General features: G+C 37.0%; 1 protein-coding gene across 1 annotated transcript in view; it reads right to left on the bottom strand.

Moving 5' to 3' along the window:
- The window catches only part of SEMA5A (semaphorin 5A), a 314,579-nt gene that overhangs the window by 112,349 nt on the left and 180,630 nt on the right, over positions 1-21,600 (bottom strand). The window contains exons 10-12 of the mRNA XM_054636324.2: positions 12,196-12,481; positions 8,832-8,967; positions 5,267-5,471 (exon numbers count right to left, since the gene is read on the bottom strand). Coding sequence (XP_054492299.1) covers positions 5,267-5,471; positions 8,832-8,967; positions 12,196-12,481 — 627 coding nt within the window. The remainder of the gene's footprint in view (positions 1-5,266; positions 5,472-8,831; positions 8,968-12,195; positions 12,482-21,600) is intronic.

Below are 21,600 nucleotides of genomic sequence, written 5' to 3'. Positions count from 1 at the left end.
AGCCCAGTATGAATGACACAATACATAGGACAGGGAAAAAGCAACATTTCTTTTGTTAAATTACATGGAAAAAACCCAAAGTTTTGCATTATCCTTCTTTGCCTTTAGAGATATTCTACATGGAAAATAACAAAAATATGCTAGCAGAAATATACAGCAAGCCTTCTTAGAAAAGCTAGGATAAATCCCAGAGTGATCATTAGACTCTTCCAAGACAAAACAATACAATCTTTTACATATTTTTTTAGAACTTTGCAGAGATTTTTTTCCTGAAAAGATTAACAATACAAACAAAGTGTTAGTTCAGCTAGGGTTTTCCTTTATCAGAAATAGGTGTCACTGCAAAAGCAGAAGAGAGTAAGGTTATTAATTTTATGGCTCCCTGTTTGATTTTTTGAAACAAATGTTCAAGATCATCACGTTGCTGTCAGCACTGGTGTCTTCCAACATGCACCACCTTTCCCAATCAAAGTAACTGATGAGCATCCTTCCTTCAAGGCACTTGAAATGGCATTGCATAAGGCCAGAAGGCAACAATTTACAGGAAAATAGTTTTAAAGCCACTGCAAGGGTTCTTTACAACTCTGTAAAAGCGCACTATACCTTTGTCAAGCAAAGGCATAAAAAACAAAACAACTGTGTTTTCTGTAACAACAAAAGAAAAATGGTTTTTAAAAAGTGACAACTGTGTGCCACAGTGTATATGCCCCATTATCCATCTGTACTCTGATTCCACTGTTTCTGGTTTTGAGCTAGAAAGGATAAGTAGATGCAAATAGACTACCTATTACTTTCACAGTTGACTTCTGACTCGAATAACAGCTACTTTGGTCCTTATTGTTATTGCATTCATATTGTAATTTCTAGACAAAGAAAGTGGTTCTTAACTGAGATGAAATGTCTGTATCTCCTTTCTACAGAAATTACTTACAGATTACTTCCAAGAACCTCAATGCACTTAAGATAATACAGTCAGGAATAGCACCAAATTGGAAAAAATGCAGCCAACTTAAGGTTTGTTGCTCTCTTTGCCATGTATGAAACATATATAAGCACATATTTTTGGTTATAACTTTCAGGATGGCAACTGCACAGATACTACATATATTCTGACACCATGTGTATTGAACTGTGAAAGCTGCCCACTTTGATCAGAAGCTGTAGTCTACCAGGAAAATGACAATATTTCATCAGAGACTTTTAAGTAAGAACACACACAACCTTTTTTCTTGCTAAGACCTTGGGTTGTTTCCTAGAAAAAAATGAAGTGTACTGATTACAAATGAAAATTTACAAGATGGAACTGTAACAAAAATCACAGAGGAATCATATCAGGTAATACTTGGCATCAATTTACTCCCATCGAGAAAGACAAACAGAAGAAATACAAACTGTTATGATGGCATTCCCAAACTGAGTTTCAAGCAAACTTCCAAATCTCTTTATTAGACTGGGACTAGTTTCTGTATAATCTACAGTTTCAGGGCTTCATGAGAAAAAAATGTTACATTTGTGGATATTTACTACCTGTTTCAATGCTTCTAAAGGCAAATGTATGAAATTTCTATCTGCATTTTCCAAAAACATACTTTGAAATTTCTTCATGAAACCTCTCTACTTGTTCATTATAATTGATGTATGTTCTTCAGCAGAATTGTATTTGTCATTATTCTTGGCATTGCTAACTGCAATTTTTAGAACTTGGAAACCTGTTTGTGACAGTGTTCACAGGGGTTTTCAGGATGAGGGAAGAGACGTAGATCTGACTCCATATTTCAAAAGGCTTGATTTATTATTTTATGATATATATATATTACATTATAACTATACTAAAAAGAATAGAAGGAAAAGTTTCATCTCAGAAGGCTAGCTAAGCTAAGAATAGAATGGAATGAATAACAAAAGTTTGTGTCTCAGACAGAGAGTCCAAGTGAACTGGGCTGTGGTTGGCCATTAATTGTAAACGTCCAAGATGGGCCAATCACAGATGCACCTGTTGCATTCCACAGCAGCAGATAACCATTGTTTACATTTTGTCACTGAAACCTCTCAGCTTCTCAGCAGGAAAAAATCCTAAGAAAAGGATTTTCATAAAAGGATTTCTGCGACACCCGTTGTAACGTCCTCCAGTGACCTTTAAGCCTCAGGTAAAACCTGGATTTATGGTATAAAAATTGTGGCTCGCTTCAGTGAACAATTCACTCTTTAGATACATGCAGTGTAGCCAACAATAAATCTTGGTTCAGGTTTCATACTCTCTTTCTAGGTCAGTCATACCCCAATTTCATCAATGCTGTCCTATAAATCCCAATAACTGAGATCTACCACTGGGCATATAACACTTCTACTCAGGATACAGAGGGGACATTCTCTGTACAGTGGGATTGAAGAACAGAAAAATGGGAATTTTTTCACCAAGCAGTTTTTAAGGATGGCCTTTAAAGGTTTTCACCAGACCGTGCAAGTATTACCTTTTCTGAACTCCCAACTTTATTATATGTTCCTAAAGCCCTCAAACTAGACACTATATCTAATAATTTTCTTATTCATTTGCGTAAATAAGTACATTTTAAAAAAGTCATCTGAATAAGGGCTACCTGCTCTTGCTGCAGTATCTTATTTTGAAAAAACCTAACAGCAACATTTTTAACCATGGGACACATAGGCACCTATAGTGTAGGGAAGAAATAAAATGGAAGAAAGAAATATGAAGATAGGGGAGAAGAGACAAAAGAGAGGGAAGCAAACTATGATATATTGATTGGATTATAATTTTTTATGAAGAAAGAGGCCTTTCAAACTTGGAGAGTTTTACGGATATTTAGTTTTTCTATAGCTTGCTCTACATATTATGTATTGTTATAGATGTTTTTTAGCTCAGAACATCATGAATGCTTTAGTTCATCCATGCATGCTTTCCTTGATCTTCCTTTTTAAATCATGGAAAATTGTTCCAGGGATTACTTCTTGCCTAAAGACAGCAGCACAAAATGTGCAGGAATTGATATAACCCTTCATTTTGTGTTAGAATTCAGTACAGTGAAAGATTAAGATGTTTCTCCAAAGTACCAAAGCATATTTTTTATATAAGCAGTAGCTGTTAAGCCCTAGCACACCAGAATCTCCCAGCAGAATGATGATTTGGCAAAGGTTTAGGAAATGAAGACTGTTGACTCAGCAGATTAATGCATTTGTTTGCTTACTCTCAGTCTCTCCTAAAATAACACTACATCAGTAATACTACGTCTATTTCAGGTTTAATCAAATTAGATTATACATTTATACTTCCAGGGTCATTCTCCCCTGTAATATTTGTATTCTAAAAACAGGGTAGGTAGGTGAGAGAAAGAATGTTCTCTTAACTATTGGCCATCTGTTTCAAAAAATGGGATTTTGTCTTTGAACAACAAAGACAGCAGAATATTCATTTTTATTAAATCCAATCTGTATGCCTACTTTTCCACTGAAGCTTTGTGCATTTTCAAAGACAATTTTTGGAGAACATTGGAATTAATTATAACTATAATAGTTATGTGGTGTACATCTCTCACAGCTTGGTTTGGATCCATCCTGCTTTACACTGCTAAGTGAAAATTGCATACTGGCAGAACTTACATCAGAGTTGAATGCACTTTCTTAGACGCAGCAGAAAGTACAATAAGAAGGTACAATTACCTTCTGTACCAAAAGTGAGTATTAGTATTTCTTAGAAAATAAGTCTTAACACTTACACTCTATTGGGGTAGAAGGAATGCTAACAAAATCCACTGTGATTCAGTGAAATACATGTGAAATAGAATTGACTACATCAAGAAAACTGCAAGAATAGAACAGGGATTTTATCATATGCTTTCTCACACTTATAAAACATACACTGTCCACTTACAGGAAAGCTTGTGCAAAGTTTAGACTAAAGATCCAGCTAAGATAAGTACGCTGCTTCCATGAATGATCAGAATCAGACACACAGAGAAGAATGAAAGGCAAGCATACATCACAAGGAGCATAGGAGCAGCATCGATTTTCTAGCAGCACAAAAAGAACACGGAATCACTCCCAAACACAATTTACTAATGAACCATGAAGCGTAAAATTTTAGATCCTCACTTGCTGACTCAAATGTAAATGGTTACACACCAAGGGAAACTGAAACCTAAAGACAATCAGAATTATGACAAAAGTCATTATTCTAGGTGCTTCCAAGACTGTAAATAATGTAAATTTACCACAACATAGTGATAGTCTCTTCATATAAAATCAATTCAGTGCATGTATATGTAATTCAGGTTTGGTAAGGACGCCTCTACAATACAAACACCACTTATCATTGGCATGAGTTCACTTAAAATGCTCTGATTTACCAACCAGCAGGTTTTTTGACTAGAACTGGTCAAATCCAAGCATATTTTAACCTATCAAAAGCTTTTCTGTTAGTGCCCAGCTTCCAAAGAGCACAATGAGACAAACTGAACATTAACAAACCATTGCTTTGATGAACTATTCCCTACTAATGTGCATAGGCCCAAGTACTTAAGAACTATCCTAAGTTTTATGCCTTGAGGCTTTAAACTTATTAGTCCAATTGAGTATTTCAGTCTCAGCTGGGGACGCCTTTGTTCTGCAAAACAGTTCTCCAACACCCTCATTATTTTTAAGATTGAAATTTTGAACCAAGAAGGCAATAGCTCTAATGAAGGGTTGGAGGGTGGAGGGTTGTTTTTCTTTTCATGCTAAGCTTACATATAAATGGGCAAACAATGAGGCAGGGTATAAAACTGCATAATGAATATCTTAAAAATGAGATTAAAAGGAAATTTAATAAAATATATTTGAGCAAAAAATTCAGAATAGAAAGAGTAGTTGTATTCGATATTTACAAAGTTACTTCTTTATCAGAGAGTCCTAAACCGTCTTGTCTTGGGCCCTTAACTTTGTACCTTTAACTAAGTAAATGGAACAAAAGATGGTGAAACTTTGGAAGCCCTGTTTGTAGAATTTCCAATGCTTAATTTCATTTACAAGCTTCACAGCTCCAAAGAGAATAGGAAACAAACACCAAAATTGGAGTTCACAAAATAACATAAAAGACATTGTAGTGGCTAAATTGATCTATTCAGAAAAGGTAGAAGATAGACAGGTGATTGTGTCAAAGAGGAAAAGCAGATGCTCAAGGTGCTGTACACGTATTTCGTAAGTAATTAACAGAACATTAAAACCCAAAGACCTCGTAAACTTTTGCAGTTATCCCAGCAAGGGAGATTCATACCTGTGGCAAGATAGATGATATGGAAAAGCATGTCCTTGCCCTGCACAACATCCACAACCACATGGGAAAATCGGCTGTTATCTTCCATGAAGTAAGGAATTGGAATAACTGGTTGAACAACCTCATGCATTAAGAAGAATTTTTGTGCATCTTGAAGATTTCTCTCAGTCAGATTTACATACAAACCCTGGTCCATGGTGCCACACTGTAAAGAGAGAAAAGTAGCATGACTCTATGTGCCAACAATAACAATAGATTTACTCTCTGATTTACAGCACAAGAAAATAAAAGCAAGAGCATATCTCGTAATGGCAATGTAAAATTTGACTTTCAGGTCCCATTTTGGTGCTAACCAGACTATTCAAGGACTCAGGGAGCTCATTTTTCCTGAGCAATACTATGGAGGCTCCCTAATTCTAAACAGTATGGAAGAGCACCAGACTGACCAGCAAGAGTGGATTATGGAAATATTTTGCTATATCCTATGTTCATAGGGCAGGAAGGAGAAAAACTACCATTCAAAAAACCAAATTATTTTCTGTCTAGTTTTCTTTATAATGTTCACAGACTTCAGTGCTAATGACATAACAAATTTTCAAAGGAAACCCCACGCCCTACCACAGCCAGAGTCTGACAGGAATCCCAGGTGATAGTACAACATGCAGTTCTAGAAGCCTCCTAGGACTCTGTCTTAAGTAGCAAAAATGGACAGTGCAGAGCTCTATTAAATATTATCCACAGCAAAGACTTTTTTTGCATTAAAACTGACCATATTCTTAATATGAAAGCTGTGCTCTTTTCTTAAAGGAAAACATACATTAGCTGTATGGACAAGTTTCAAACACAAATAAACAAAGCAGAATAACTGGGAGTTAATTATAACATATTTGTGTTCAACTGAGGACACAAAAGAGAAAGCTTCTTCATGCATGGGAATATATAAACATTTACTTGAGTGAACATGTTTACTCAGACATAAATGCATCAGCAAAGTAAAGCACTACTTCACAACATTTATCAAATATTTGGATAGCGTGAAAGCATAACTAAGTCACCATTTTCATTCTGCTTTACTATGTCATAAACTATGCCATGAATTATGGCATGAGCAAAATAATAGTGTGCAAAACCATACCAGGTTTTTTTATTATTATTACCGTATTTTCAATCCAAATTTGAATGATTGTTCCAAATTCACAAATGTAAAAAAAAGTCAAACAAATTATTTCATAATGGGAGATCAGATGACAAAGAATGATAAATTAGCAACTGGCAGGAAACAGTTACTTGCTCTGTATGTCAGACCAGTGAAAAAAATAAACCACACCAAAGAAGTTCTCTGGATCTATCAAGCAGGAAAAATTCCAACTGAATAGCCATAGTACAGTAAAATGCAAATGGTCCTTGGTCATAGGATAGACATTGCCCTGTCTAAAGAGAAAAGCAATGATCTCTGAAGAAAACAATGTTCCTCAAAATTGGAACTCCAATAGTATTCAAAAATGGAAAATAATTAATATAAACCAGTCTTGGAAATGTAATGTCTGATGTTGCTATATCTAAATAGCAGTAGTCTTCCTTCAAATTGCAGACTTCTCTCTGTTGCTAGTAAGTAGGTGAATACTCAGAGGATAAATCTGCTTCTGGGACTAAACAAAACTTCTGATCCTTTATCATAACTGCTCTACCAAAGAAAAGTCCTTTCTCAGAAGGAAACCAATGACTCGGTCAATGAATATTATAGAGTAGACCCATGTGAGGTGTGTACTCTAAAGTCACAAAGTCAAGTCACAAAAAATGGTTAAATCTCTAAGCATTAGACTAGCTTCTAATATGCATCACTGCTGCAGTTATGGAGCCAGAAATGTAGCAGAAAGTTATTCAAGGGAATAAAAAGCAGCATCAGCAAAAGAAGCGAATTTGGACATTAGAGATACCTAGAGATCAGTTGACATCAATTGCCTTCAATATTTTGTTGCAAAAGGCCACATTACAGCTTTTAACACTAGCTCTGCCTTCAAAGCTGTTTGTGGCTCAGTGAGATATGATACAACTGTTGTCACTGTTCTTGTAAATTGGATGAAGTACCAGCTGCATTAAAATCAGCCAGGCCATCTAAGAAATAAATTTCAACACCTGTCTTGTTTGGGACTTGGAGACATGCACTAACAGTACAGCAGAGACCTAAACTGTTTTTACACAGCCATCAGGCTGTCATCTTTCTTTGTAAGTACCATCCAGTATGGGCTGCTCTCACAATAATTAACACCACATTAATGCAAAGATTGTAAGGGAGAGTTTAATAAGTTTTATTGGATGTGCTTACCTAGTCAGAAAGGTGATAGGATTTTTATATACAAGCAGACTTTTTCAGACTTTCTCCTTAAGAAATTTAGCCTATCTTAGACTCTCTTCCTTTCACTATTTTGACAATAAAAGTATTGTCAAATACCTGTTTCTACAACAGGTGAAAAGCTGCATACAAATACAGCCTGCTTGTGCAGGCTTCTGCCATACTTACAGTCTTGTCACTTGGCTGATGACAAACATACTACTTAGGAAAGGTAAAATGGCTCTAGCCTGTAAGCTGTGCCTTATTTTCCTTCATTTGCATAGATCAGGAAGTAATTAAAACTACCTACCATCCCCAATGGGTGATTCTTTTTCATGCTAGCAAAGATCTTATGGCTCTTACAAGCTATGGAAGGCTGTTCCAGGAGCAGAAGTGAACTTGTGAAATTGCATTGAGATTAAGTGAGGGTGAAAGTTGGATAGAGGTGACTACACTAAATACCTTGATGAAAAGCTATTGTTGTTAATCACAACATTAATGCTGCTTTTCCTTCCATATCCCTTGCAAGAAGCACACTCATTAAAAACTGTCCTGGTAGGAGTGGTGACTATGAAAAAGATGAAAACAATGTATATGTGCTTACTGAAATACACCTTTCTTTTTGCAGAGTTCCTCTAAATGACCCACCTTGGTCTAACTGGTTTTACACAGTCACACAGCTGCAGATTATTACACCCTCTGAGGCCAACAAGTTCAAATGAGGGGAAGAACGTAACATAAATTCTTTTAATCTGACTCTTCAGGGAGTGTGAACCACCCTGCACATAAAAATATATAAAATTCTGACCACTCCTCCTTTACCACCTCCCTCTCACTTTCTTTTTTCTGCCAGACACTGTTCAATTTTTTAAGTCCTAATAGCACGAATACAATGTAAAAGAGATTGGTAGTTTGATCATACTTCAGACAGGAGTTAATGTCACCTTGACAGACAACCATAGCGTTTTATTTTGACAGAAGATTGAAGTTAAGCCTTTTTTCTCCAACCTTTCAAAGTACATCTGTTTTTTCAACCCAAATATTTTTGTGGAAGGATAAAATTAAAATTAAATACATTGAAATAAGGGGCTCTCCTAAGCACTTTTTTTAATTTAGGCTTTTTTAAGGTCTTAGGCTACATTATAGTGAAAAACTAGATTTATAATTTATGAACCATACAGTACTGTGAGGAAAGCTCACATAAAATATTGTCCTTCTGCCACATACCCATACCTGAAAATTAGGGTTAGGATTGGGATATGGAAGCCAAGCAGAGCGAGAGTTCTCCTGGTATTTGAAGGGTCCATTAAAGGCCTGAGTTATGGCACTCAGATTGAAAACACAAACTGCTGAGGCTGCTATGCTGTTCCTGCAAAAGAAATAAATACATTAACATATGTAATAACACTAAGTCAAATTGCTGAAAAATAAATAAAAAGGCAATAACTCTTCAATCCTTCAAGTTGCAAATATTATCAGCCAGGAGATGATATCTCAAGATAATGATAAACGATGAGCTGATTTAGCACAGTCATTTCATTTAAAATATTTGTCAGCCTTACCAAGAAGCTGGTGTGGGGAAAAACTCAGAAATTCCTACTTTGTGCTGCTGTTCTAATACCATGAGACACCTCTTTTCTAGGTACAAAGTTCAGGATGATATTATTCTCAGGGTCCAATGAAGTTTCTTCCATACAACAAATGACTACATGACATAAGTAAGGTTTTTCAATTTGTGTTATGTCTCTAGATCCTATGGAATGCCTGGACAAGACACATCCACAAACAATCCTATCTTCCAAGAGATGTTGTACAGCAATAAGAATGCAAGTTGCAGAAACCCATCAAGAGAAAACAACTTGGACTGCTTACAAGATATCATGTTAAAAAAATAAACATCAATAAATGGCAGCTGGGCAAAACACACAATTTCCTGGGTTTGCCTTGAAAATGTGATGTACAAGGCAATAAATTAATTCTGCATGGTGCAAAGAATATAATCTAAAAGCTATGAAAGTTCCTAATATGGAAAGCTGCATTGTTCTTTTCCTCATTTTGAGATAATGGAATAGATAATGAAGGTGTCAATTGCACAGATTTCCTGTTGCAGCTAAAACTGCTGGCAACTGATCCACACAGAATTCTTCTCTGTTTTTCTTTTTTCCCCACTATTTTTTTTAAGCTTACCCTGGAATTTACACAAGGCTTAAGAAAACCTACTATAGAAACTCCATAATGATTGGAAAAAAACCCCAACAACTGAAAAAAGAGTTAGGATATACAGATTAAATACCAGGACAAAAGAGCAAATTGCTTTCTTATGCTTGTCTCTCTTATTTCAAAGGAAGCCAAAAGGAAGTCCAAAACTTGAAGTTCCATGCTTACAACTTCTGCAGAATCAATCATCATTGGAGCTGATAAATCCCTGCTTATATCACCAACTGCATCTCACTAATATTATTAACTGTACCAGTGTTTTCTTGAATTTCATTAAGTCCTATGAGGACATGAGACTCATGTTTATAGATTTTTTGGATAGTCTGAAAGAAAAAAAATCAGCTTTTTATGAAGCAGTGGCTATAGTGGACTTGATAGTCAATGATGTATAAAAGGTGCATGTTTGGCTGTCAGAGAAATGTTTCCATTTTTTCCCTCCACAAGTATATTAAAGTATACTAAAAAAGCATCAAGGTACAATAAATTAATTCTAATTATCAAGTTATTGAGACTGAAGAATTATGAATACCATTACATTATATCTGATGCCATTTCATGAACAGAAAGGAATATGTTGTCCCCTGTCATAGGACACCCTTATGTTTCTCCACCGTCTCTTGCAGGCCAGACAGGTGGATCATGTGGGTTCCACAATCTGTGAACAGGTGTCAGCATGGGGAAGTAATCCTAGCTCTAAAAATTTTCAAAAATATTTAAAAAATTTAGTTACAACATTTGATGGCAGGCATTTAAACAGAGCAACTGAAAAACTGTACCCTCAAACCTTTAAAATTAATTGGTTCCTCTTTGGACAGTTCATCTCTCTTGGACAGTCAGAACACTGGGCCACAGGGGAAGAAGAAAGTTGAGGCAAGTTTAAAATACTGTCAACTTTCTTGTGGCAAAGGTAGTCTTAACAATAGCAAGTCCATTTTCAGGAGAGCCAGGAAGCATCAGGAACATCATTCCCCTTCCATGGCCAAAGCTCTGTGGATTTTCTAGAGCAGAATTCCTCTGATAAGACTTTTCATGGGAGGAACATATCCAGGCTACTTTGACTTCTCAAGAAAGATCTGGTTGAAGAATGAATGTGGAAGCCACCTGACAAATATCTGTCTTTTAGTATATGAACTAACTAGGAAAACAGAACAACAAGATTAAAAGTACTGATTGAAACAACAGCAAATTTTCTTATCGCCAGTAATCTCAAAGTCTCTGCTCTTCTCTTTACATAACAGTGTTTAGATTCCCTACATTATTCCATTGCAGAAACAGGCTGCAATGTCAGCAGCAATGTCATGACTTAGCCTAGTGCAAGCATCTCATCACTAGTATTGCTCACAGCCTGAGCTGCCAGCCCAGGGGTGAGCCTCAGTCTAGAAGATGCCTAAATGAGCTCAAATTCATGCTCACTGTCTAGAATGCATAGGTATTATAATTTGTTGGCATTAATCTGTGAATGCTTCCAACTGGTTAATGGATATTTATAAAAGGTAGGCATCCCTGTGTTCAGGGGTGCCTTACCTATGGTTTAGGTGCCCAAGGATCTTTTAAAATCTAGACAAAACTGATTTACACAGCAAGACAGTACAAGAAGGTTGTAGAATCAGAACTCGAAATCAGAAATTATTCCAGTGGTCTGAACATTGGGCTGCACAGCCATAACACAGAGGCTGCTCTCACTGAGGAGCATTGAACACAAGTCATCATGTTTAAATTTAAAAAGGACATTTCTGAGATAAATGTGTCTTTTTTTCTATGTCCATCCAACTTTTTAATATTTAACAAATTTGAATTTCTAATACCAAATTGTACTTTTTTTTCCCTTAATTTTACCTTATTAATATAACACATTCACTTAAAATGAGGTTAAATTCTTTGTTTGGCCTTCAAATTCACATAAGGACATGTTAGAACTATATTAAAATACCTAGGAGCACCTCTTGTGCTGTTTTGAGTAAGATGAGTTCTCTATGACATGGTCAAATTCCATCATGTCAAATTCATGATTGTGTCACATTGCAATTATAAATCATTTATTTCATAAATACATAATGCATTTGAGTATTACAATAGTAAAAATAAAAGTTAATTACTTCCTAACAATAAGTGAAGACTATGAAAGAATTGTCTTAAACACAACTGGCTCCCTGCAGTAAGGAAATAATAAGAATTTATTCCTTCTCTCGTGTTTTCAACATTTCATGCGGGAAAACATTTGGAACTGATACTTGTTCACAGAAAACAGTAGATTGGGCAAAACAACAGTTTAAATTCATGATGTTTACTTGGCATATGCTGAAGAGAGTAGCTCAGAAGTTCTTCAGGTTTTGGCATCACAAACAGCAAGAAAATAAAATATATCATTCAGTCTACTTACACATTAGTGGTAAAAATGCCATAGATCAAGTCCAGTTCTGGCAGGAAGAAAGTACTCTGAAGTTCATTGTAGTAAAATGGAATTTCTCCAGGGCGAGAGCAGTTCAGACGAGCTTTCATGAAGGTAGTCCAGGTATCCTCCAGCACAAACTTGCCACCAATATCATTTTTGCACACCCGAGCAGCACGAGAGAAAACTGTTTTCCCACAGTCATGTTCCACTGCGTTTTCCCGGAAGAAGAAGTAGGTAAAGTTCCCAATATCATAAGATGACACAAAATTTGGTTCTGAAAATAACAGAAAGAAGGAAGATAATGCATTGCCTTCTTGTGATATATGCACTCATACTAACATGGACATTGGATTTATCTTCAAGCATTATATTTAGATAAGCACCCTTTTTAATATCCTTTAGGGATGTGGCACCATGACATCTGAATAGACCAGCTCATGTCCAGCTGGGATTATGGGATACATGATCATGCTGTGCTGGGGTTGGCTGGGTTAATTTTTTAATTTCTTTTCATAGTAGCAAGCACGTCACTGTGTTTTGGATTTATGCTGGAAACTGCTGGTACTTCAGGGATGTTTTTGTCATTGTTGAGCAGAACTTACACAGAACCAAGGCCTTTTCCTTCTCACACTACCCCACCAGCACAAAAACCAGCTGAGTTGCCATCTGGGGTCAAACCATGGCACATTTTGCTCTAGGTGTTTATAGAACAAGACTGTGCTGGGCAGTCTTGGCTCAGCTCACTGTATTCCACCATCAAAAGTGTCTCAGAGTTTTCATTCTTCACATAAGGACACAGTGAATTCTTACAATGTAATTGCTTTATCTTTTAACTCTGTTTCTGCTTTGCCACCATACCATTACTGCAGATGAGCAGGATAACGGGTGGTAATTGATGGTGAGTAAAAATGTGCTCAGAGGCTGTAATTAAAAGAAAAGATAACTACACAAGAATATTTGATGGTAAGATAACTGCATTTCAACCCTATCTTGCTTAATGCTTTAGTGAGCATTATAGATTTCTTTTTTCTTATTTAAAAAATTATTGAAAATTAATCAAAAAATCAATCAAAAACCCGATGGTGATGAAGGAGAAATTAGAGAATATGTAAAAAAAAATCTGTAAAGCAACAGATGGCAATACTTCTTGAAAGGAAAGAAAAAAAGGAACAGTGGGATACCAAAGACAATAAACACGTGGTCCATTTCCTGCAAGGATTACTAGAACTGAGGAAAGTCCATGACCTTAGAAGAGGCTGACAACTTGACAAGTTCTTAAAGGAAAGATAAATTTGATACACAGATTTATGAAGAAGAGCCCCACTTGTGCAAGGAACCATTTTAGAACACCGATACCTCTGAAAAACAAGGAAACTTTTGTTTCTCATTTCCAAATTTTATTCTGAAGCGGAAAAACAAATTTAAAAATTGTTCTAGAAACATCTGTTGTGAGGAAGCACTTCAAATAAAATCCAGAGATGAACATTTTTGACAGCACTATTGTATAGAAAAAGGCTGCTGCAATTCAATGTAAGCATTTTACAGGAGTATCTCAAACCTATCAGAACTTTGGAGGGGCACTAGAAAGGCAAGCAAGCTGGCACTGTCTCACAGCAGTCCAAACTGTCAGAAAACTCTTTTTCAAAGACAGACCAGATCCCAGCTAATGTGGCCTCTTGTGCTGCTTCCATCTCTATCTGCTGTGCTGAGAGCTCCCAGGGCAGGTTTTTGGCAGCAGTGATTATGAGCTGCCTCAGATGTATGAAGCTGAGCAGATCCAATAGTGCTCTCACTCCTCCCTGTAACTTTCACCCTCTATTTTATGAAGTGCTTCCTTGAGAGCAGTCTGGAACACACCACATTTTTTCCACATTCAGAGCTGCACAGGTATTTTGCTGGCAGATCACAACCCAACAATTTTAAGAACATGTTGGTGTCTTGAGCCTTCCTAAATTGCATACTATCAGTGCATTTGTATCTTTAAAAAAAAGGAATAAAAAAGGCGAATAGTTGGACAGGACTTATATAATAAGAAATAAAATTACATTGACAATATACAAAGAACCAAACTATTAATAATGTTAACCCTACTAGAACCTTAAGTCTTCATTCCACATCTGTGTAAAACTTTCATTACAATAGGGATTTTTGCTTCAAAGGCTTCAAAAGCTTCAAAAACCTACTGTGCAAATACTCAAAATCAATTTGATCCACCAACAAAAATATTTTGTACAAACATTAAAAAAAGGAGGCCCTGCCTTGTCATGAGGCCTGAAGATACATCTCACTGAAGGCCCACTGATATCTACATTGGCACCACAGAATCTCACTGCAGAATTAAAAAAACACTATTGGAATCACCCAGCATGAGGAATGATGAATTACAAAAATAAAACAAACTTCACGAACTATAGAAGTAAAAATAATATGAAATACATTCAGAATGTATTCAGAATGTACTCTTGAAAATCCATGTCAGCCTTTCAAAAGACAGTATTTTAAAGTTGCACTGATAATCATAATAGATGTATAAAAAATACCTAGTACTCATATTTCATGGTTTCAAAACTGAGAAACAATATATATATCTGCAAGGACCTATACTCTATTGATTATGAACCAATGAAATTGTGACCTGCTGTTGAAACTTGTGAAAACTGCTTTCGTTTGCATTAAATGTAATAATCTCAGAGATATCTTAGGGAATTCAGTGGATATGGAAAGACTATCACATCAGACTTTGTTTATTTCATTCTCTCTTTGGGAAAAATGAACAGGGTCACCTGAAAACTTCAAAGGAAAAAGTAGCATCTCAGCTAGGAAAAATCAGTTCTTGTGTGTCCAACTATTGTGCTGTGAACTGCTATTTGTTGACATGGAAGCTTTACCATGTAAGTTTTTAACGCAGCAAATGAAGTGAATCTCTTGTTTCATGCTGACTTTGCAAATAGCTCTTGGAAGGGCAAACACATCTCATTTCTGATTTATCAGATCACCCCAACAAGTGCAAGGATTCTGGTGTGTGGCACAATACAGCTAGTATGAGAATGTCAACCTGTAATAATGTCACAAATATTGTATACGACCTCTGTAGGTTTTTTCATATACTTAATTTATGGACGTGTCAGGCTGACTAGACTTTCCCAAATTAAATGGAACCAGTGTAATCAGGAAAGCAAGAAAATGACTGTCAATGTGACCCAAAAGATATCTCCAGTGTACATCACAGAGCAGTACAACACAGAGCACAAGCCCAAGCACTGAAAGCACTGGGTGGCTAGTTAGTACTGCCCCTGGGCAAACACACTACTCTGCTGTTTCTGAAGTTTGCTTACTCAGCATAAATCCTGGGAATTTCTACAATTTCCTTCATAAAGCAGCATGAGTACTGCCCAACAAGGATGCTTCCCCACAGACTCTTCTAAGTTACTGCAGAAAACACAACTCAACCATATGAAGCCAAGATAGGGCTTCAAGAAGTAATATGATTGCTTTTCTGAAGGCTGGAGACAAACCCGCATTTTCTGGGGAGCACAGTCTCTGTTCTCAACGCGAAAGCACTTAACAGGAAGACACAATGATTTCCTTTAGATGATTCTCCCTTTCCACCTGCCAAAGGTGTCATGCATAAGCTTATTTCCTGGGCCTTTTTTATTTAGTGGTGTGGATACAGTCTGAGGGGTAAAAGGATGAGAGGAACTGTACAGGAATTTTTCAGTGGATAGAAATGGGAAACAGGAGCATAAAAGAGCTCCTTGAGAGCATCTGAGGTAGTCTTGGCCTCTTCTTGTCTGAACTTAGGAGCAAGAAAGTACACTTCTGCCTGTTCTTCTTGTCTGAACTTAGGAGCAAGAAAGTGCACTTCTGCTCTTCAATCCGTATAACTTCACTTCTGAAGCAATCTAACATGGCTTCATTTACAGAGTTAGTGGATGCTAATGCTTCCAGAGTTAACCAAGTTACAGGAAATTATCTAACTTTCCTTAAGGAGGTAACAGCAATTAACCTTAAGGATTTAAAGGTCCAAAGCCTACTCTAAGCAAGTACGAGCTGTGACTTCCACTGACTGACCCTGTGAGATGTGACCACTCACATCTGAAGTGCAAGGCATTTGAAGACCCAATCCAAAGTGAAATTAATCCCAGAAATGTTAAAAGAAAGCTAAAATATTTTTTTTCTGATTTAGACACAGATCATATTATATATATATATATGCACACACACAATATAAGACACACACACAAAGATACATGAATATATAATATATTCAAGATCTTAGGAGTCTAGATACTGCTCTAATGTTGAATGACATCTCTCTGGAACTTGTTCATTTTTTCACTGACCTCACTAGATCAATGAATCACACCACACTGTCGATCTCTAAAGACCCATTTCTTCCAAATAATTGTATTCAGCCAAATGCTTAATAGCATTAAATTCTAGAAAGATGCATTTGAGCATTTTTGAATAAACTTCACATTTCAGCTAGAAATGCTCTTCAAAAGGGACACTTAAAGCAATGGAAAGAATTTAAGCTTCAGATGTGCCAGTCTTTATTATTTCCTTTCATCTTATTAACATAATCAAAAAAGTCCAGTTGCAGTTGCATTCTGCCATCTCTGGATATTCATTAAGTATACTCATTTAGTTGTGGCTCTTTGCAGCTGTTGGAAAAAAGTACAGACCTTGAATTAGGCTGATCAAGGCATCACTGCTCATGAAGGTTTAGGGACAAATTTTATTCACAGAGTAAAATTTTCCTACAGCATTGTATGTCTCAAAAGTAACACATAACTTGTGGTCATCACAGCTATATCCATCCTCAGGAGCTGAACTGTAAAATGCTAAGTCCTGTAGGAAACTGCTGGAAATGGTTTATTAATAGCTATTTTTCCTCTGTTTCACAATTACCTATGATGCGTGCTAAAAATGCCAACCTGCCACAGAGTAGCTGGCTACCAATCTGTTTTGACTATTTCCTTTGCAATGCCTTAGCTCTCCATGATTTCTTTTACATTCTTTTCCTTTTGCTAAATTGAAAATTTTATAGGTATGGAAGAGCAAGGACAGCAAAATACACTAAAACTGTGTATCCCAGACATTTTTTTTCCAATCTTCTCTTATATTGCTGATAGATTTTATAATACAATTCAGCATAATCATAAAAGTGGATGCTCACTTATTACTTTTTTACTGATGTACTCTAATAAATTCTGAAATACAATTATTTCTTTTCTGAAAAATTGTTTTCAAATATGGTATTACAAAATTCCTTGTTTTATTTCCTGTTGTTTATTTTAAATAAATCTTCTTCATTTTCAAGGTAAAGTGTTCTTCCATCGCATAATACTTTGCAATTTATTATATCATTTTGCTGATGTAAATTTGCCAGTGGCAAACTTAGTCACAGCAGCCATTCCATACTCTAACCTAATACTGAAGTCCTTGAAAGTCACACCTGGAGTTCAGTGGATTTTGTCACCTATATTCAGTGAATAGATACCTTGCAAAGCCGTGTATGCAAGGGCAGGGGGGTAAGTGAGAAAAATACGTAGGGATTTCATTAATTCACTCACAATCTCTAGAAATTTGGAGTACAGGGATCTATCAAAAGATCCAGAAGTTTGGATGGTTACTTAAAAGTGAATCCAGATTTCCAGACACAGAGGAATCTAGTGTTCTTTAAGGAGATTTTGCCAACCAGCTGCTATGGTATGGAAAGAAAACCCAATTATGATGGCTTACCCATTTCTCTCCAAATAGTTTCACTGCCATTTTTTTTTCTTTTCTCAGTTCTAGTTTTGCAGGGAAGGAGAGAAGTTAATGACTTTCCCTGCAGACTTGTTCATTTGGTTTGCATGGCCAAGCCTTGGTGGGGGGGCTACAGGGGTGGCTTCCATGAAAAGCTGCCAGAAGCTTCTCCCCTGTCCAGCTCTGCCAATCCCTGGCAGCTCCAACAGATGGACATGCCACTGGCCAAGGCTGGGTCAATTAGAAATAGTGGTAATGCCTCTGTGATTACAGATTTAAGAAGGAAGAAGAGTTATTGTGCAGTTGTAGCTGTGGCCACAGAAGAGAGGAGTCAAAGAATGTGAGAGAAGCAGCCCTGTGAACGCCAAGGTCAGTGGAGAAGGAGGGGCAGGGGGTGCTCCAGGTGCCAGAGCTGAGATTCCCCTCCAGCTGGAGGTGAAGACCGTGGTGAAGCAGCTGTGCCCCTGCAGCCCATGGAGTTCCATGGGGGTGCAGAGATCCACCTGCAGCCTGTGGAAGAGCCCCATGCTGGAGCAGGTGGATGCCTGAGAGGATGCTGTGACCCCATGGAAGGCCCATGGAAAGAGGAGCCCATGCTGGAGCAGCCTGTCATTGAAGGACCACACCTTATGGAAGAGTGACCAAAACTGCAGCAGTCTGGGGAGGACTGTTGCTTGTGGGGTGGACTCACACTGGAGAAGTTCATGGAGAACTGTCTCCCATGGGAGGGACCCCACGGTGCAGCAGGGAAACGATCCCTCTCCCTGAGCAGAGGGAGAAGCCATGGGTGATGAACTGGCCATAACCCCCATTCCCTGTCTCCCTGAGCCACTGGGGTAGGAGGTAGAGCTGGGAAAGAAGGAGGCATGGGGGGGAAGGTGGAGGGTTTTAAGGTTTTATTTTACTTTTCAGTATCCTGCTCTGATTTTGTTAGCAATAAATTCAATTCATATTCCTAATTTGAGCCTGTTTAGCCCATGATGATATTTGTTGAGTGACCTCTCCCCATCATTAACTCATGAACCCTCTGTTATATTTTCTCTCCTCCATCCAGCTGTGGAGGAGAGTGACAAAGAGGCTTTGTTGGTGAGTGCCTGGCATACAGACAGCATCAACCCATTCCAACCTGCTCCTCTTTTCCTTTTTCTTTTTTTTCTTCTCATAATAAAAAGGAAACCAATTTCATAATCATCCTCTTCCCCCTTCACCTTAAGGCTTGGTATGTCTGCTGTTGAAATTCCATCTCTATCTCCAATATTTCTGTCACAGAATCATACAGAATCAGAGAATGAGTCAGGTTAGAAGGGTCATCTCACTCAGCCTCCCTGCTCAAGTCAGGTCATCCTAAAGTACATTGGTCAGGATTCTGTCTGGGCTGTTCTTGAATATCCCCAGTGAATGAAACTCCACAACCTCTCTGGGTTGTGTGTTCCAGTGTACAGTTACTCACACAGTAAAGACATTATTCCTCATATTCAGGTAACCTTTCAGTCCCCTCCTTTCTTTGATAAATGCTGGTTTTCATGTGTTCATGTTCCCTGAAATTTGAAATTTTCCACCTTCCCCTGACTGAGATGCATTTCAGTCCTAAGTTCTTTCATTCTCTCTGGGTCACTGTGTATCACAGCTGTGTGCATTAATGAGGGTCACACTCCTGTTGTGCCTCCCTGCAGCTGGGAACAGATGATCTGCTTGCAGCAGTGTCCTCCTTCCTCATTCAGCATCTCTGATTGGCACCTGACATAAGCAGGCTAGATGAGATACAAAAGACCAAGCTCTGTCCTCAGTAACCTCCTTGTGTTTTTAATAAATGGCAGGTGAACCTTGCTGCTTTACCTAGGGAAGAAAAGAACTAAAAATATCCTAACTCCATGGGTAGTGCTTGTTGTCTACCATGTCAAACAGGTAAGGAATTGAAGTTGTTTTGTAATAACTTAGTCTTACACAGGAAAAAGGAAATTAAGGGAGGCGCCTCTACCTCACACCAGCTTACTGCTCTCCTACTCTGCCACTGCCATCAGGGAGGAGATGTATGAATTTGAAAGGAAAAACACAGCTTTTTTTGCTCAAATTTGCTCAAATTTTTTGTCTGGTAACCGCTCCAGTGAAGAAGCCTAAGGACAGGTTTCAAAACCAGCAGGTATTTTCACTCCTATTTTAGGATACTGGCAAAAATGATGATATATACAAAAGAAAAGAACAAACCTTATGGCTGGCAGAAACAAAGAAATGTAATTATTTATCTTCTTGCACAATAAGCAAAACTGGCAGAATACGCTTTGCATATTTTCAGTCAGGATTCTTATCTGAAAGAGTACATTGCACATTCAAGCACACACTGGTTTTGAGTTACATGAAATATTACATAATAAAGAAAAGCTTGCACTAGGTAATTACAAGGCTTTTCATTAAAACCCAGAAAAATGAAAGGATAACACTGAATTATTATAGCCATTTTCATTAATCCTTAAAAACAAAATTGAAAGAACTAATTTTTATTCTTAGATCATAAATTCTCTCTACATATCGTACTAGTAGCAAAAGTTATAATAAAAATCTGCTAACAAACAATAATAGGCATTGATTCAGAGCTGTATTAAATCCCACTAGCCAAATCACCTTTGTAAGAATTTTACTCTTACTATTACTTGTGAAGACTAAAAGTATCTGCTCTGGATTAATAATCTTTTTATTAGTGTTTTTAAGAAAGTGATCTCAGAAGAACCACTTTAGTAAGTGTATCTAATAACCAAATTCTTAGAAGAGCAAGAGGAAAAATGGTAATATTATGTCTACCAGTAAAGCAGAACAATCCAAACATTCATCTCCTCAGATGGAAAGGCTTCTCATTTGGAAGAGATTATTTTATTTTTAAATTTTATTTTATTTTATTTTAGTTTTATTTTATTTTATTGCTGCAGCTGATTCAGGATTAAATTTTAATCATCTATCATCTGCCCACTGATGAAATGTTGTGTCATTTAGAACACAGATTTTATTTATTTAATATGTTCCGATAGCATCTACCCTTGCATGTCTAGGGTAAAGAAAACGGCTGAAATAATTTCAAGATAATTGGAGACCCATGCAACTGTAAGGAAAGGCATCTGACAAATTATGAAACCAAACGTTCTAGGGTTTCTTTGTGTGATGAAACAGACAGCGATTTCCTTTTCTTTTTTTTTTATTTTTCTAAAGTTTTGCCCTTTTATTGGCTGAGGGAAGCAAACAGACATTATAGACTAAGGCCAACTTTCACACCGTGGTATCAGATAACATTTAGTGATTTAAAGAGGTGTATTGAAAGGAGAAATACCTTTACTAACTGTAAATGTAGGACTACAGAAAAGGTTTCTAACTTTAAACACTGAAGGCTTTTCACTGCCAATCTGGACGCACTGCAACTGTGGACAGCAAATCTAACTATTACATTTACTTCTATTCTCTAGAGAAAACTGTGACAAATTCTGCCCCTGCTGCACTTTGCAGATCAACTCTACAGTAAAGTCTAATTAGAAGCATACTACATCAACTCCAGATATTATTTAAACATTGTTACACTGACAGCTTAAAGACACTGAAACAGACAGCATGCCAGCTTAATGAAAGAATAATTTATTTTTTATCATTTAATAATGTCCA

The sequence above is a fragment of the Agelaius phoeniceus genome, chromosome 1, assembly GCF_051311805.1.
Source record: "Agelaius phoeniceus isolate bAgePho1 chromosome 1, bAgePho1.hap1, whole genome shotgun sequence".
NCBI classification, from domain to species: domain Eukaryota; kingdom Metazoa; phylum Chordata; class Aves; order Passeriformes; family Icteridae; genus Agelaius; species Agelaius phoeniceus.
The sequence above is the reverse complement of the archived record's forward strand: the minus strand, read 5'-3'. Positions and strand labels throughout refer to the sequence as shown.